Genomic DNA, 17,960 nt, shown 5'->3' on the forward strand with positions numbered 1-17,960 from the left:
CTTTGCTGAAGTTGTTTATCAGCTTTAGTAGTTCTCTGGTGGAACTTTTGGGATCACTTAAATATACTATCATATCATCTGCAAATAGTGATATTTTGACTTCTTCTTTTCTGATCTGTATCCCCTTGACCTCCTTTTGTTGTCTGATTGCTCTGGCTAGAACTTCAAGAACTATATTGAATAAGTAGGGAGAGAGTGGGCAGCCTTGTCTAGTCCCTGATTTTAGTGGGATTGCTTCAAGTTTCTCTCCATTTAGTTTAATGTTAGCAACTGGTTTGCTGTATATGGCTTTTACTATGTTTAGGTATGGGCCTTGAATTCCTATTCTTTCCAGGACTTTTATCATGAAGGGGTGTTGAATTTTGTCAAATGCTTTCTCAGCATCTAATGAAATGATCATGTGGTTCTGTTCTTTCAGTTTGTTTATATAATGGATCACGTTGATGGTTTTCCCTATATTAAACCATCCCTGCATGCCTGGGATGAAGCCTACTTGATCATGGTCGATGATTGTTTTGATGTGCTGTTGGATTCGGTTTGCCAGAATTTTATTGAGTATTTTTGCATCGATATTCATAAGGGAAATTGGTCCGAAGTTCTCTTTCTTTGTTGCGTCTTTGTGTGGTTTAGGTATAAGAGTAATTGTGGCTTCATAGAAGGAATTCAGTAGTGCACCATCTGTTTCAATTTTGTGGAATAGTTTGGATAATATTGGTATGAGGTCTTCTATGAAGGTCTGATAGAATTCTGCACTAAACCCGTCTGGACCTGGGCTCTTTTTGGTTGGGAGACCTTTAATGACTGCTTCTATTTCCTTAGGAGTTATGGGGTTGTTTAACTGGTTTATCTGTTCCTGATTTAACTTCGGTACCTGGTATCTGTCTAGGAAATTGTCCATTTCCTGCAGATTTTCAAGTTTTGTTGAATATAGGCTTTTATAGTAAGATCTGATGATTTTTTGAATTTCCTCTGAATCTGTAATTATGTCTCCCTTTTCATTTCTGATTTTGTTAATTTGGACGCACTCTCTGTGTCCTCTCGTTAGTATGGCTAAGGGTTTGTCTATCTTGTTGATTTTTTCAAAGAACCAACTTTTGGTTCTGTTGATTCTTTCTATGGTCCTTTTTGTTTCTACTTGGTTGATTTCAGCTCTGAGTTTGATTATTTCCTGCCTTCTACTCATCCTGGGTGTATTTGCTTCTTTTTGTTCTAGAGCTTTTAGGTGTGCTGTAAAGCTGCTGACATATGTTCTTTCCTGTTTCTTTCTGCAGGCACTCAGTGCTATGAGTTTTCCTCTTAGCACAGCTTTCATTGTGTCCCATAAGTTTGGGTATGTTGTACCTTCATTTTCATTAAATTCTAAAAAGTCTTTAATTTCTTTCTTTATTTCTTCCTTGACCAGGTTATCATTGAGTAGAGCATTGTTCAATATGTGGGCATTCTTCCCTTATTATTATTGAAGACCAGTTTTAGGCCGTGGTGGTCTGATAGCACTCATGGGATTATTTCTATCTTTCTGTACCTGTTGAGGCCCATTTTTTTGACGAATTATATGGTCAATTTTGGAGAAAGTACCATGAGGAGCTGAGAAGAAGGTATATCCTTTTGCTTTAGGATAGAATGTTCTATAAATATCTGTTAAGTCCATTTGGCTCATGACTTCTCTTAGTCTGTCTACGTCTCTGTTTAATTTCTGTTTCCATGATCTGTCCATTGATGAGAGTGGGGTGTTGAAATCTCCTACTATTATTGTGTGAGGTGCAATGTGTGTTTTGAGCTTTAGTAAGGTTTCTTTTACGTATGTAGGAGCCCTTGTATTTGGGGCATAGATATTTAGGATTGAGAGTTCATCTTGGTGGATTTTTCCTTTGATGAATATGAAGTGTCCTTCCTTATCTTTTTTGATGAATTTTAGTTGAAAATTGATTTTATTTGATATTAGAATGGCTACTCCAGCTTGCTTCTTCCGACCATTTGCTTGGAAAGTTGTTTCCAGCCTTTCACTCTGAGGTAGTGTCTGTCTTTGTCTCTGAGGTGTGTTTCCTGTAGGCACCAGAATGCAGGGTCCTCGTTGCGTATCCAGTATGTCTTTTTATTGGGGAGTTGAGGCCATTGATGTTGAGAGATATTAAGGAATAGTGATTATTGCTTCCTGTTATATTCATATTTGGATGTGAGGTTATGTTTGTGTGCTTTTCTTCTCTTTGTTTTGTTGTCAAGACGATTAGTTTCTTGCTTCTTCAAGGGTATAGCTTGCCTCCTTATCTTGTGCTTTACCATTTATTATCCTTTGTAATGCTGGATTTGTAGAAAGATATTGTGTAAATTTGTTTTTGTCATGGAATATCTTGGTTTCTCCATCTATGTTAATTGAGAGTTTTTGCAGGATACAGTAACCTGGGCTGGCATTTGTGTTCTCTTAGGGTCTGTATGACATTAGTCCAGGATCTTCTGGCCTTCATAGTTTCTGGCGAAAAGTCTGGTGTGATTCTGATAGGTCTGCCTTTATATGTTACTTGACCTTTTTCCCTTGCTGCTTTTAATATTCTTTCTTCATTTTGTCCGTTTGGTGTTTTGACAATTATGTGACGGGAGGTGTTTCTTTTCTGGTCCAATCTATTTGGAGTTCTGTAGGCTTCTTGTATGCCTATGGGTATCTCTTTTTTTAGGTTAGGGAAGTTTTCTTCTATGATTTTGTTAAAGATATTTACTGGTCCTTTGAGCTGGGAGTCTTCACTCTCTTCTATACCTATTATCCTTAGGTTTGATCTTCTCATTGAGTCCTGGATTTCCTGTATGTTTTGGACCAGTAGTTTTTTCCGCTTTACGTTATCTTTGACAGTTGAGGCGATGATTTCTATGGAATCTTCTGCTCCTGAGATTCTCTCTTCCATCTCTTGTATTCTGTTGGTGAAGCTTGTATCTACAGCTCCTTGTCTCTTCTTTTGGTTTTCTATATCCAGGGTTATTTCCATGTGTTCTTTCTTGATTTCTTCTATTTCCATTTTTAATTCCTTCAACTGTTTGATTGTGTTTTCCTGGAATTCTTTCAGGGATTTTTGTGATTCCTCTCTGTAGGCTTCTACTTGTTTATTAATGTTTTCCTGTGTTTCTCTAAGGGAGTTCTTCACGTCTTTCTTAAAGTCCTCCAGCATCATGATCAAATATGATTTTAAATCTAGGTCTTGCTTTTCTGGTGTGTTTGGATATTCAGTGTTTGGTTTGGTGGGAGAATTGGGCTCCGATGGTGCCATGTAGTCTTGGTTTCTGTTGCTTGGGTTCCTGCGCTTGCCTCTCGCCATCAGATTATCTCTAGTGTTACTTTGTTCTGCTATTTCTGACAGTGGCTAGACTGTCCTATAAGCCTGTGTGTCAGGAGTGCTGTAGACCTGTTTTCCTGTTTTCTTTCAGCCAGTTATGGGAACAGAGTGTTCTGCTTTCGGGCGTGTAGTTTTTCCTCTCTACAGGTCTTCAGCTGTTCCTGTGGGCCTGTGTCTTGAGTTCACCAGGCAGGTCACTTGCAGCAGAAAAGTTGGTCTTACCTGTGGTCCCGAGGCTCAAGTTCGCTCGCGGGGTGCTGCCCACGAGCTCTCTGTGGCGGCAGCAACCAGGAAGATCTGCGCTGCCCTTTCCGGGAGCTTTAGTGCACCAGGGTTCCAGATGGTGTTTGGTGTTTTCCTCTGGCGTCCGAGATGTGTGCAGAGTGCAGTCTCTTCTGGTTTCCCAGGCGTGTCTGCCTCTCTGAAGGTTTAGCTCTCCCTCCCACGGGATTTGGGTGCAGAGAACTGTTTATCCAGTCTGTTCCTTCAGATTATGGCGGTGTCTCAGGCGCAGCGGTCCTCCTGCTCCTGTGCCCTCCTCTGCGGGTACCCAGAGGTCGTATACAGTTTCCTCTTGGGCCAGGGATGTGGCAGTGTTGGTGGTCTCTTCCGCTCTGCAGCCTCAGGAGTGCCCACCTGACCAGGCTGTGAGGTCTCTCTCCCACGGGGTCTGGGAGCAGAGAGCTGCTGCAGGCCGGGATCCGCAGGTTTGGGACTCCCGGTAAACACAGGAAGTGCCCGGTCCTAGAGGAATTCTGCCTCTGTGTGTCCTGAGTTCACAAGGCAGGTCTCTTGCAGCAAAAAAGTTGGTCTTACCTGTGGTCCCGAGGCTCAAGTTCGCTCGCAGGGTGCTGCCCACGAGCTCTCTGCGGCGGCAGCCTATGGAAACTTTCTTAAGAGTTCTTTTTTATCATGTTGTTTAAGTCAAGTCATAGGACTTGTCAAATGTTAGAGATCTAGACTCTTTGATTCGAGCAGGTATAAGTCACAGTGCAAAGTATGAGTGCAGGAAAAGGCATAGATTTGGAGCTAAATTTAGCAAAAAGATCAGTCTGTGTACATCCCTTATAGTTCTCATGTGAGATTTAATAGATCAATTCATGGAAACATAACCAAGTGACTAGAGTATGGTGATAATCCTTTACCAAAGATATCAGCACGGGATTGAGGGAAGGCACCATGGCTTATGTTCTCACACATGTAACTTTTGATAAAACTACTTCACCTCCTTGGTATCTGTATCTCTATTTCTAAAACAAGAAATGTATAGAAAAATTCTTAGAAAGTCTCCTTTCCCTTGGATGTTAGTCTCCTATAGCCTGTAGGATGATTCGCCTGCCAGAGATATTAAAATAAAAATTAGGATGTCTAGTTTAAAGTAACAGAATTTTAAACCTTGGTCTTTCTTTCTTCCTTCCTCTCTTTCTTTCTTTCTTTCTTTCTTTCTTTCTTCCTCCCTTCCTTCCTCCCTTCTTCCCTCCCTCCCTCCCCCTCTCTTTCTTTCTCTCTTTCTTTCTTTCTTTCTTTCACACACAATGTATATTGTCTTGATTTAATTTAGTGGTGCTAATGACTATTTAGTAATGATTAAAGAAAACATAGATGAACAACAAAACCCAAGACCCGTCAGAGAACAGCTTTGGTTTGTGTCAACATGAAGCAGCTTGGGGAGAAAGATATTCTGATATAAGAAAAATTCTTAAATAGGATCCACATGACTGGCCCTTAGCATAAACACCCGGGAATTGCAAGAATCACTGCATTTCATCTGACAAATGATATACTTTGTATTTAGGGGGAATAAAAGGCAGACATGATACTTATCCTCAGGGGCAGGTCTTCTGGGCCTGCCTCCCAAATGGACCAAAAAACCCATGATTTATAAGCAAGTTACAAACAAGACAAATGTTATCTCCTTTGGTCAGGCCTGCAATGCTAATTAGCTAAAAACCCCTATTTACAATGATGGTTATTTCAAGCAATTAGTATGTATTCATTTATTCTGAAGTGGCCACTGTGGCTTTCAGAGTCAGAAGGCCTAAAGAGCTGCAGCGACACAACTCATCATGTGCCACTTAGGCTGCAAAATAGGCCGTAGCTGCTGCACCAGACTTACCGATTTGTAAAAAGGTGTTCAAGTATTGTTAGCTATAGCCTCATGGAAGGAGAGCATCATTTAAGGAAGCATATTATAGTGTTCCAGTCCTGTCTCCCTATAGATAATCATGGCACTTGTTGTGATATAAATCCAGAGTGAAGAAGTTGAATGAAATTATTTACAACGTATAAGGATGCTGGCCAGACTTTCAAGAGTATTTTGTTACTTCTGGAATAAAGGAAATTTCATCTAAGAATCATATGAATATTTAAGTCCAACTATTTAGATCTCGTCTGGTGTTCGAGTACTTTCTTGTCATGTATGAGTTCCTGGTTCTGATCCTGAGAACTCTGATAAACATATAGCACCAAAACATTTAGGGTCAAGTGAGTAGGTATAAATTATCTTTAATTGTGGAAAATAAAAATGAATCCTAGTTGCATGTGAATGAAAGACTGTTTTAAACAGTCAACCAAGATGGCTACCTTTTTACCCAAAACTTTCTTCTTTGGAGAAAGTCAGCTCTCTGTAGAGAGTGTCCCCTTTCCTCACAGTCAGACTGTCTGTGATGCCTTAGATGTTCAGCAAGGAGCTGCTGAATGCAGAAATGAAGACTTTAACTTCAGTGGTCAAGACTCCCCAGAGTAAACATCTACCATGTCTTTAAACTCTCAGGGTTGTGTTTCATCTTTGGATCACTAAATAATCAACATTCATTGTACATGCCTTCTTTGTAGAAGTTGAGCAGTTCATGGTGGAAACTCAGTAGAGTGGCTTTGGCACTCGCCAGGAATTAATGAGAGGGACAAAGGAGAGGAACTATGCGTGAGTTGATCTAACACTGGCATTTGTCTATCTCCCAAAGTCATCCCTTTCAGAAGAGACTGCAAATTTCTGTGCACACATCTTTTATCCTCTTTGACTTAACATCATACTCATCTGTGGGAAAAAAAGTTCCAGTGACTAAGCCAATTGAAATTTAGTTCAGAGTTAAAAACAAGCGTGAAATTCTATTCTCTGGGGCTTTAGAACTTTTGTTTATTTGTTTTGGTTTTGGTTTTTGATTCTTTAAATTGTTCAGACATTTAACTAGGGAATTGTCATGAATAGTAAACAAAGTAAAAAATGCATTTGTTTGAGAAAAGAGAAATTAGATCAACAGTTAAAATTAAACATCATGTGTATAATTCCAGATTACCATATGGAATATTGGTTCATTTCCTAGGAACTCTAAATCTTTTTTCTGCTGTTACTTTAATTGTTTGTCCCTGGAGAAGCTTGTAGCTAACAGTTAACTCCAAAAGTTAATCTCCTCTTCTTCTAGGTTTGTTAACAATGCTTCCATTACTATGAAAACCATTCTTCTGAGTCATGCATTCACATCTCATACAGTGAAAACTTTGAACCAAAACTCAAGTTTTTTCACCTTATTTTGGGAACAATGGAGACTTTTAGTTTTGTTTTTGTTTTTGTTTGGGGGGGTTGTTTGGTTGATTTGTTTTGGTTTTATTTTGTTTTTTGTTCGCTGGTTGTTGTTTTTCAAGTTGCTCCAGATTGCAAGAGTTAGAAAGAAGTGCTGGACTAACTTGAGCATTAATATATTCTAGAAAAAATAAACAGGATAGAATCATGTATTAAAAAAAGTACTGTGGGGGTTGGGGATTTAGCTCAGTGGTAGAGCGCTTGCCTAGCAAGTGCAAGGCCCTGGGTTCGGTCCCCAGCTCCAAAAAAAAAGAAAAAGAAAAAAAAAGTACTGTGGAAATGTAAAGAAGGGAATTAACAGAGATGAATCCAGAAACAACCTATCTAGGAAGCCTATCCAGAAACTTCCTGTAGCTCTCCTGTGATTATTACCACTTTTCCCTCTCTGATGCTTCCCTTTAGTCTTAGTATTATCCTTATTGGAATTCGAGACAACACGGGGTTTTCATTTCTTTCTCCATTGACCTGTAGGTGAATCTTAAGGAAGAAACTTGCTAGGGTCATGGTTGGCCAGCCTTGTTATCTTAGAGAAGTCACACGTGTCCAGAAGTCAAGCTATGATTAGAACAGTGATCACCTGAATCAATGACTTTGGCCAACAAATGGAGGGTGAAGAATACAGCAGTTCTCATGGGAGCCAAATATGAGCCAGAAAGCAGAGCATGTCCTTCCCAGAGAAACAGTGCTGTGTGAGAAAGCACAGCTGGGCCCAGGCCTTCTCTTGGTGGGATAGGAAAGAGACCCAGTGTGTATGCACATGTACCATCTTCTTTCCAGCCACTAATAGACTTATGATGGTGCCCATGCTGCTACCTAGGTACAAGTAGATACAAAGAGCTTAATTATACAGACTTCAGATAGAAATAAGTAAGAGCTGATGAGGCATAACGGCACAGTCCAGGATAGCTCTACAATCATGGGAATTGGAATTTTTATTTGTGCTATGTCCTGGTCACATAGGACTGCCACTGAAAAGATAGGGGGAAAGTGTACACACAGGTGTGTGCAGACAGTTCTGGAAGAAAACTATTGCCTTGTTTATTGAAGTGTAATGAACGCCAATGTTAAAAGACAATCTACAAGTTGAGATCTCTCTGGGGACAGGGACAGATAAGCCTTGGAGACATCAAGAACAGAAAATCTCTGGGCTAGAGTAGAGAAGCCAATGTGAGACTGCAGACAAGGAAGAAATGCTTGCAAGATGGATCGCAGGTTTATAAATACGTGCACCAGGGTTCTTGTTACTAGAAAACTGTGCCATGTAAAAAAATTTACAGATGTCTATGATTCAATGGATGATGAAACTACCAAGAGAGAAAAAGTTGAATTGAATAAAGATGTCTGATAAAAGGAAGAACCATGTCTTCAGGAAGAGAGGAAGCCTCTGCTCGTTTATTCAGATGATGAGGTAGGGAAGTGAGAAGCATCCACAGTTAGGGTTAGTAGGCAAGGACAAGAGGGAATGGTTTTGGGAGGAGAGATAAAAATGTGGTTTTGCACAGAGAGAGTTTATCCCATGAGACAGGAGATTTCTGAGAAAAACAGAGAATGCTTTTTTCAGATCCCTCTACAAGTAGAAAAGACATGAAGGGAAGTAAAGAAACTTAATTTAGAGGGGGAAAGCAAACCAACCAAATTAAGGACCATATGTTATATGGTCTGTCGAGAAGTGTGTGTGTGTGTGTGTGTGTGTGTGTGTGTGTGTGTGTGTGTGTGTATGTGTGAGTGTGTGTGTGTATGTGTGTGTGAGTATGTGTGTGTGTGAGAGTGTGTGTGTATGTGTGCGTGTGTGTGTGTTTACCTAAGCTGTCTAAACCACCCTAGTTGCAGAGATTAGAGCACTCCATTTGGAGCAGTGAAGAGAACACAAAGTTCTAAAGATCCTGAGACAGACCATACAAACTGAAATGGCTTCTTTAATGATGTCAACATCTTCCTCAATAATCTGGGCAGGGCTTCTCAAATTCCAAGGTGTACATTTTGTCCTAGGAGTCTTGAGGAAATACAGATTCTGAGTTCTTGGTCTAGGAGAGGGCCCGAGAGTTTTTGTTTCTAATGTGAATCTTTTGTCATGCTGAAGCTGCTCATTGTAGGACACGTGAGTAACAGGATCAATTCAGATGAGCCATCACCCAAGCTTAGCCCGAAACGAATAGTTTCCCAACAGGTACACACAGTGGGAACCAAGAAAGTGGGAATAAGAGTTGAGAATAATAAAAAGTGAGTTCACATGGTCTGAAGACAAACAGCTAGGGAAACCTCAGGGGACTGTGGTACTCTTATATATGAAGACTTAACCCAAATGAAAATAAATGCCAGCATTGAGAGGATGGCTGGCTTTGTTGGTGAATGCCAGGCTGCTAAGGATGAGGACAATAGGTAGGAAGAAAGCAAAAAATATGAGCAGATAAAACTAAAATAATCTGTGGTCACATGAATGAGGCGAAAACAGGAAAAAGGACCAGTAATGGCTCTAACATTCAAATGAGTACCTACGAGGTACCCCACAGACCACTTAAGCATCCACATTTCCAGACGAGGTTATGGAAATAACATTCACCAGTTAATAAGCCTAGGAACAAGAGCCTTGCAATCTGCATCCTTGAAAAATCTCCCCAAGTGAATCTGATAGAGCAAAGTAGGGATTCTCTGAATAATTTCTGTGCTGGATCAAGAGTCAGGTCCTCTCTGCAGTCTCTTCTGAATGATGAAGTGGGCATTTTGTGACCCACATCCTCCTTGATAGCTATTTACATACAAATGCTGCAACTTTCATGTTTATCGTATGTGAACATGGGTCTCTCTGAGCCTCTGAAATCAACACTGGGGTTATACACAGGAATGGCCATGCCTGCTATTTATATGGGTTGGAGATTAGAACCCAGGTCATTGTGCTATTTCTACCTCTGGAGCCATCTCCTCAGACCCTTGAAGGGATTTGAAAATAACTTCTGAAACCAGATGGGAGAGCAGCATCAAACAGAGGTGAAGACCCCAGATTGTAGAGCCTGCCTGAGATTCGTTTACAACATTTAGAATGTTGTAGATATTATACACAGTCTGAGGGTGATTTAAAGTCCACAGGAGAGTATGTGAATACTATGGCAAATGCTACACCATTAGCATAAGGCATCCATGGATTTGGGTACACGCTATGGATCCTAGGACCACTCTTCCATGCCTTGTTACTTTGATAGATATTCCGTATATTAGACTAGTTAACTCATCTTACTCTGTATGATTGGGGGAAGAAAATCTATAATTTGAAAATAGTAGTGGGGCCTCTGAAGGAAAGTGCAAGCCATATATTTCATGCTCCAGTGGAAAGGCTGAGATCTATTGCTACAGACTTTCGGTGTGGCAAAAAGAATGAGGACTAATTGGCATGAAATTTTACTCTCAAGTCATTGACATTCATTAGGCGTGTACTGAATGCTGGAAACCATGAGGATATTGAGGATCCAAAGATACGGTTGCTGCTGTCTTGAATCTTGATTTGAGAAGGAAATAGATGTCAAATGATATGGTTATTACATTCTCAGAACCCAGGTTTTAAGAACAGCACAGAAAAACATTCCTGATGATCTTTGTGTCAACTGAAGCTACCTCACAAGGACATTACATCATTTTCTGAGATGGGTAACTGATGTTACTCTCAAAGCAAGTCAACAACAGCAACAAAATATACCCAGAAACCCAGAATTCTGCACTACTGACTATAACTTACTTATTATTTTATTTAAGTTTCGCACTACTTACTAGAGGTAAAAGTAGCCATGGTATAATTTATAATCAAGAAAATACTGGTTCAGAAAAGGTAGACCCTGGCCCAATTCATACCTTCAAAGCTTTTTACCACCAATCTGCATCCCCAGCCCCCAAATAATACTTTTATTGTGTTGCAGAGTAGAATTGAAAACCCAGGTCCAAGGTGTTGGCTGTGTTTGCACTGACTGAGGCCAAGCCACCGGAACTGGAAGGACAATCTAATGAATTTGATTCAATTAAGAGAGAAAATCAGAGAGATTTCATCTTTAAAAAACACAAACAGACCATTCGATACTTTAAAATCATGCCCTTCTTGCCAAAGTCAGATCTTTGTGATTCTAACAACATCTTAGCCCCAGGTTGTCTTAAATATGCATGCCCATGCTGGTGTTTGGGGTGCGAAGGACAGAGGCAGGAAGTTTGTGCCTATGATCACGGAAAAACATCAAACTGGCATTTTCTTCCCTCAGCTCATTCAGAAGTTGACAGATGTTGCTGAAGAGTGTCAGAACAATCAGTTGAAGAAGCTGAAGGAAATCTGCGAGAAGTAAGTCTCCATCTCTTCACATTCGGCCTGAATATACATGAATGCTGGAAATGTTGCTTGCTACTCGATTTGTCTGAATTTTCCCCCCATTGTAAATTCAGAGAGAAGAAGGAATTAAAGAAGAAAATGGATAAGAAGAGGCAGGAGAAGATAACAGAAGCCAAGTCCAAAGACAAAAGCCAGATGGAAGAGTGAGTGGAAATCGGCCCCTCCCTACCTGGACCAAGGAGCAGGTGCTCCCTGTCAGGGAACCAGTGTCTTAACCAAGGCCTCTTAGTAAAATCTCTCCTTGAGTTAACCTTTTACATGATTCCTGCTTAGTCATTGTTCTATTCCTGTGGAGAGACACCATGACCAAGACAACTCATAGAAAAGGAAGAATTTCATGGTAGGCTTGCTTACAGTTTCGTAGGATTAGTCCATTATCATCAAGGCAGGAGCACAGCACTCAAGTTGCTAGCACAGTAGCTGAAAGATATATCCTGATTGGGGAGGGCAGGGCAGGCTTGGGCTTTTGACACCTCAAAGCCCATCTCCAGTGACAACCTTCCTCCAATGAGACCATACCTCCTAATCTTAATCCTATCAAAGAGTGCCACTCCCTGGCTACTAAGCGTTCAAAAATATGATGCTATGGTAGCCATCCTCATTCAAACCACCACAGTCTCTTTTGTATGGTTTTTACAGGGAGCTCTCAAACAATGGCACTGTGGGCCTTTAAGAAAAAAAGTAAAGTGATCCCTTTTGGGAAATGACTGACTACTCATTTCTCAAGTTATTAGACAACCTTGGGAGCATCTTTAAAAAAAAAAAAAAAACAGAACCTGTGCTTGGGGAGAGGCATGGCCATTAGTAATCCCAAACACACACACACACACACACACACACACACACACACACACACACACAAACACGAGCGCACATGTGTACACACGTGTACACATGTGCAGGTTTGACCTTTCTTCCAGCAGCTATACAGTGATAGTAAAAGCATAGACAGCTAGAGTTCCTGGTGGGATAGTATAATGATCTGTGGCTTGTTTTCATTTAGGGAGAAGACAGAGATGATCCGATCATACATCCAGGAGGTGGTGCAGTACATCAAGAGGGTATGTCTGCCCACCCCTCCCCCCACCGTTTGCAAATGCCACACAAATGGTTGCCAACCTCACTGTGAACTTCTAGGAGGAGATCGGTGCCTCCTTGTATCTACTTTCCACCAGCATCCAGCTCCTCTGTGCTACTCTGTAAGGGTTCACTTGTTCTGAGTATTGCCAGCCGAAGTATAAAAGAGCTAAATCAAATGGCTATAAAATGGATTGGGTTGGAATCACTGCCTAAGTCAGGAACCCCCAAAACATGCCACAAAAGATGGTTCTGGAAAGATCCCTTCACTGTTATTAGTGATAGAGGTTACATCCACATCCAGATCAGTCCTTCAACTTCTTTAAAATTTGTATTATAGTTTCAAAGATTTTCAATGTATGTCCACCAGTCACCACCCCATCCTGTCCTATGTTCCCATCACCTAGGTCCAAAGGCCAATTCTGGCCCAGAATGATACCATAGATCTGAAAATTTTTGGAGTATTTTTGTTTGGTTTTGTTTCTTGTAACATGCATAAAGTTTAATTTTTTTTCCTACAATGACTCTTTTCTTTTGGTAACTTTCTTACAGTTAGAGGAAGCACAAAGTAAAAGACAAGAAAAACTTGTGGAAAAACACAAGGAGATCCGCCAGCAGATCCTGGATGAGAAGCCCAAGGTAAATGGAGCTAAATGACACAGTCTAGACATACTCGGCTCATTTGCTTTCTATTCAGTAAAAGTAAAGTCTCCTGGTTTTCTCGAACAACATCTTGGGCCATTACTTGAGTGTAAAATTCATCATTTTGGTGATAGTAAAAATACACCAATATTCTGCAAGCACTCATCACCAATGGCGTCTGTCTAAAGTGTATGAGTGCTTGGAACCCTCTGGACAGATTTGGTTTCAGCTAGTCTGATACATGGCTTGGGCATGGGTATTTTTTTTTTATTAACTTGAGTATTTCTTGAACCAATCAACCTCATCTTGTGATGCTGTAACACCAGAATTGGCCCAGCAGAGGACACTCTTCACTCTGGCAGGGCAAAGTCTTCCATAAAAACAAGGGGGAAAGAAAGAAAAAGAGACAAGAATGTCTCTTTGTGCCCATAGCAACAGCTGACCAGTGCTGTTCTTTCAGATGATATTACAGCTCAGAGTGAGGCTCAGAGGTACTGTGAGTGATCAGGGTGTGCTAGGTCCTGAGTCCAATCCAAACCAACAAATCAAAGCACACTGTACTTGTGGCTTCTTGAAATCAGTTGTATATGGACGTTTAGTTGAAAAACCTATCTGTAAACCAAATACTTGCAAGGTTAGCCAATAGCATAGTAGTTCTAGAACATTCTATCCATTCTGATTCATTGCTGAATGTTTTTCTTCTCTTAAAACAAAATAGACTTTTTAGGTCTCCCTGCCTTTTTAGCTAGAGTTGAAAAACACAGCTTCTTGAAAGCACTGCCATTCTGCCTGAGTGTTTATTGAGCCTGCAAAACTCAAGTTCTAGGTTTATTTATTTGTGTGTAGCATTCCTGGGTTGGCTTCAGGGAGATCCCTCCTGGCTTACTCTAGATACATTTTCATAGTTATTTGTGTTCTTTAGCCTTCGTGTTTGCTATGTATGAGAGTCACTTAGTGGTTGTTATTCCTAAAGATTTCAGGCTTCGTAAAAATCAATAGTTACCATGTACATTGTTAGTTCTTAAGTTTCTCCTGTAAATATACAGTTCAGATATTCTGAGCCAGCCTCTCAGGCCCCTTATGCTAATACAATGGGATGCATTTTAGTATAATGTTAGAAATGGCCACACGGTTGTCTCCTTTATATCCCTGGCCTCCCTTTCCTCAAATTAAGTTGCCTAAAGCCACTCATGACCTAAAAATATTAAGTGTAAAATTCACACAGTGGGCAATCCATGAAGTCCTAAGATGTGCAACTTTCCAAGCAGCTGATGACCCCTTGAAGCAGTGTTCAGCAGCCCTGGATGAACACTGGCCCTGTGCACAACATGGCCACATAGTGGTCCTCTCTGTCACAGGATCTATGACCCTTTACACCTAGTGATGGCTCCAAACCACAAGAGTAATAATATCAAGGAAGGAGTCCTTGAGCTTGAGGACACTCAGGGGCAGATTAGTTTTGACTTTTTGTGGCTTCAGAGCATACTGGGGGAGGGGCACTGTATTTTATTTTCAGAATCAACCTCATTTACATACTCAAATATTTGAAATAATAGGTTCAGATTTGACTAAAATTTAAGAAAAATATTAAGTAGTCAGAACTGTATATATTCAGACCCGAACGGTTTCAAGTTTAGCATCTGAAGTTGAATTTGTCATCACTTTGTATTCTGGAGTAATAAAATTTATTTATGGTGAATCTCATAGCCAGTTTTAGATCTCTAAGAACTCTTATCTACAACTACTACTATTTTCAGGTTTTTTTTTTTGAGTATGGATGTGTTCAACATTGTAAATATTTTAACCATAGATAAAATGCAATGAATATATTTTAAAGTCATACAATTTACTTTAAGTAATTCATAGATATTATATGTACATTTATTCACAGGTGTGTAGGTACACGTGTGTGTGTGTGTGTGTGTGTGTGTGTGTGTAGACCAGTGGAAAATTCCTTAGGTACTATCCATGTTTTTGTTTTGAGGTAGGGTCTCAAACTAACCTGAAACTCTCCAAGTAGTCTAGGCTGACTGGCTAGGGACCCAGGATCTGTTTGCCTTTCCCTCTCCAGAGCTAAGATTATAAGGGAATGACATCATACATATGTGTGTAAATTGTGCAGATTGACACACATTTACATGTGTGCAAGGCAAGAACTTTACTGACTGAGCTCCCTAGTCCTCAGCACATGTGTGCACATGCATGTGCATGCACACATGCACTCATGCATGTGTAAACTCAGGTAGACATATGTTTTATGTCATCATAAATAAAATCAAGTTACTTCCTTTTGAAGCATCTTAGAATTTCTTCTCTGTATACAACCAAACATTAAAATGACTAATAAGTTTTGGCAATTTTTCTGCCAGAGTACAGTTTTACAGAAAATCAAATTAGGCCTGCTGGGCATGGTCTAATGCATATATAATCCCATTAACTTGGGAACTGAAGGCTGGAAAACTGACGTCTCATGGTTCATCTAGATAATATAGTGAGGCCACACTTCTAGTGAACTAAATAAATAATTGTCTTGAACAGTGCCACCTTAATAAATAACAATATTACTGTTTGAGTCTTCATAATTCTAGGAGTGGGAGGACAGTTCTAGGCATACAGTAGATGCTGTATTTGTTGTTTTTCTGTTGAGACAAAACAGCATGACCAAAACTAACTCACAGAAAAGTTTATTTTGGTTTACCATTGGGAAGAGAGAGAAGTGCAGGAGAGAGTATGTGATGGCAAGGGAGACAGGGGAGCAGGTTGCTGGAGCAGGAAACTGGATGAGTATATCTCTACCCACAGGCAGGAAGCAGAGAAAGGGAGAGCAGAAAGTAGGATGCAGCCCTGAAAGATCACCTCCAGGATGTACCTCCACCAGCAAGGCTCCACGCCCTTAAAGTTCTATAATCTACCTAAGCAGCATTACCTGCTGGGATCAAGTATTCAAATACAGGAACTAAAGGAGACACTTTCCATTCAAGCCACATCAAGTGGGCAGCCAGTTCTGAGGCTGGATAGCCATTTCTGGGTATAGCTGGTGACTTCTACGGATGGGTGGCCAGTTCTAGAGTTGGGTAGCTGGTTTAGTGACCCAGCAGTATCATCGGGAATCCATATTTTTAGAATTTAATTGTCGTTGCTTGCTGTCCCTAGGCTCTAAAGTCAGTGAAGATGGTTGCTATGCCCCACTGCCTCGTCACCTGTGTAGAACCATTCAAAACCAGAATGGGAAAGCTTCTTGCTTTATTCCCTTCAGAAGACTGATGGAAACCTTCCAGAATGGCCTCCCACCATCCCACCCCCACAAAATAGATTGTCTGCCATGACGCTGTGATGGAGCCACATTCTAGTCCCTAAACAAATCCCAAGAGAGAAAGCATAGTATTCATGACTGGCGTAGAGTGCCTAAGACTCATTCACAGAGGTGGAAGGAGTTCAGCTTCTTGGTTAGAACCAAGAAGTCAGCAGAAACCTAAATGAAATTGGTGCTTTCTCATTGAAGAGTGAATTAATAGTAATTGGGGGTTAACCATTTCACTACAGCAATATACCTAGCAGCTTTTATTTCTTCGTTCTTAGCTCCTTGGAGAGGATCTAAAGTGTTCCTCTGAGTTCTGAGTTATTCTCTTGCCTTTATTTCTTTTTTTTTCCTTTTCTTTTTTTCGGAGCTGGGGACTGAATCCAGGGCCTTGCACTTGCTAGGCAAGTGTTCTACCACTGAGCTAAATCCCCAACCCCTAAACCATGACCAAGGCAACTCTTTTTTTTTTTTTTTTTGGTTCTTTTTTTCGGAGCTGGGGATCAAACCCAGGGCCTTGTGCTTCCTAGGCAAGCGCTCTACCACTGAGCTAAATCCCCAACCCCACCTTTATTTCTTAGTGTAACTAAATACCATGATAAGTTCGCTCCTTCATCCGTGATGCTGTTCTTATGGCCATCTTGTTGTGAGCGGATTGGAAGGAAGCCCTTGAAAACCTTTGGTTTCGTGTCAAGCTAAATCACTTGTTGAAGTGTGTTCTTTGGAGCTTAAGAGTGTGTTTTCAGAGCCATTGCTTTGATAATAAAATAAGAAAGCGCACGTGAAGCCAGCCATGGTAGCTCACATCTATAATCCCAGCACTTGGCAAGAGGAAGCAGGAGGATCAAGAGTTTTACAGGTCACCCTTGGCTACATATCAGGCTTGAAGCCATTTATATAAGACACTGTCTCCACCAAAACAAAACAAGACAAAAAAATCACATGTGGTAATATTGTAAGATATACAACAAATGAGAAAAAAACACGATGACAAAAGCTTTCTGCCACTGTGACACAATACCTGAAGTATTTAACTTAAAAAGAGAAAAGGGTCGTTTCATCTCAGAAGCTCAGATATATTAGTCCCAGTTGTTTGGCCCTATATTGCACGGGACCTATTCTAGCACACCACATCATAGAGACAGCACATGGTAGAGGAATCATGTTCATGTTTGAAAGACAGAAGTTAGAAACAGAAAGAATAGACCAGAGTCCTAATGTTTTCTTCAAGGGAACATTCCCACTAAGATCATTTCTTCCTACTGGATGCACTTTAAAAAAATAAATAAATTGAGACAGGGTTATTATATAGCTTATACCATCTTAATATCACTGTGGTCCTCCTGTCTCTGCCCCCTCAGTACTGATTAAAGGTATATAAGATACCATGCCTAACCAGCCCTCACTACAGGCCTTCTTTAAACTCCTTATAGCACATGTGCCATGGACCAAGCATTTATTCATGGACCTCTGGGGGACACTTCAGATCTAGACTTGCAAGCAGCAGTGAGAATCAGTGGAGGGAAATGGCAAGATCAAGGGTGAGATGCAAAGATAGACACTGAAACATAGGACAGCAAGTGTAGGTTAGGAAAGGCCAGGATGACTGAGTAGAACGCAATGTGCCTCTGACTGTGGGATGTGGACCAGAAATATACTAGCACTGTCTTTGGAATCATC

General features: G+C 40.6%; 1 protein-coding gene across 2 annotated transcripts in view; it reads left to right on the plus strand.

Moving 5' to 3' along the window:
• Nucleotides 1–17,960, plus strand: part of Plcb1 (phospholipase C beta 1) — a 712,575-nt gene that overhangs the window by 612,720 nt on the left and 81,895 nt on the right. For both annotated transcript variants that reach the window (NM_001077641.2, XM_087648496.1), the window contains 4 exon segments: nucleotides 11,139–11,215; nucleotides 11,317–11,406; nucleotides 12,267–12,324; nucleotides 12,893–12,979. In NM_001077641.2, coding sequence (NP_001071109.1) covers nucleotides 11,139–11,215; nucleotides 11,317–11,406; nucleotides 12,267–12,324; nucleotides 12,893–12,979 — 312 coding nt within the window.

The sequence above is a fragment of the Rattus norvegicus genome, chromosome 3, assembly GCF_021556685.1.
Source record: "Rattus norvegicus strain SHRSP/BbbUtx chromosome 3, alternate assembly SHRSP_T2T, whole genome shotgun sequence".
NCBI lineage: Eukaryota > Metazoa > Chordata > Mammalia > Rodentia > Muridae > Rattus > Rattus norvegicus.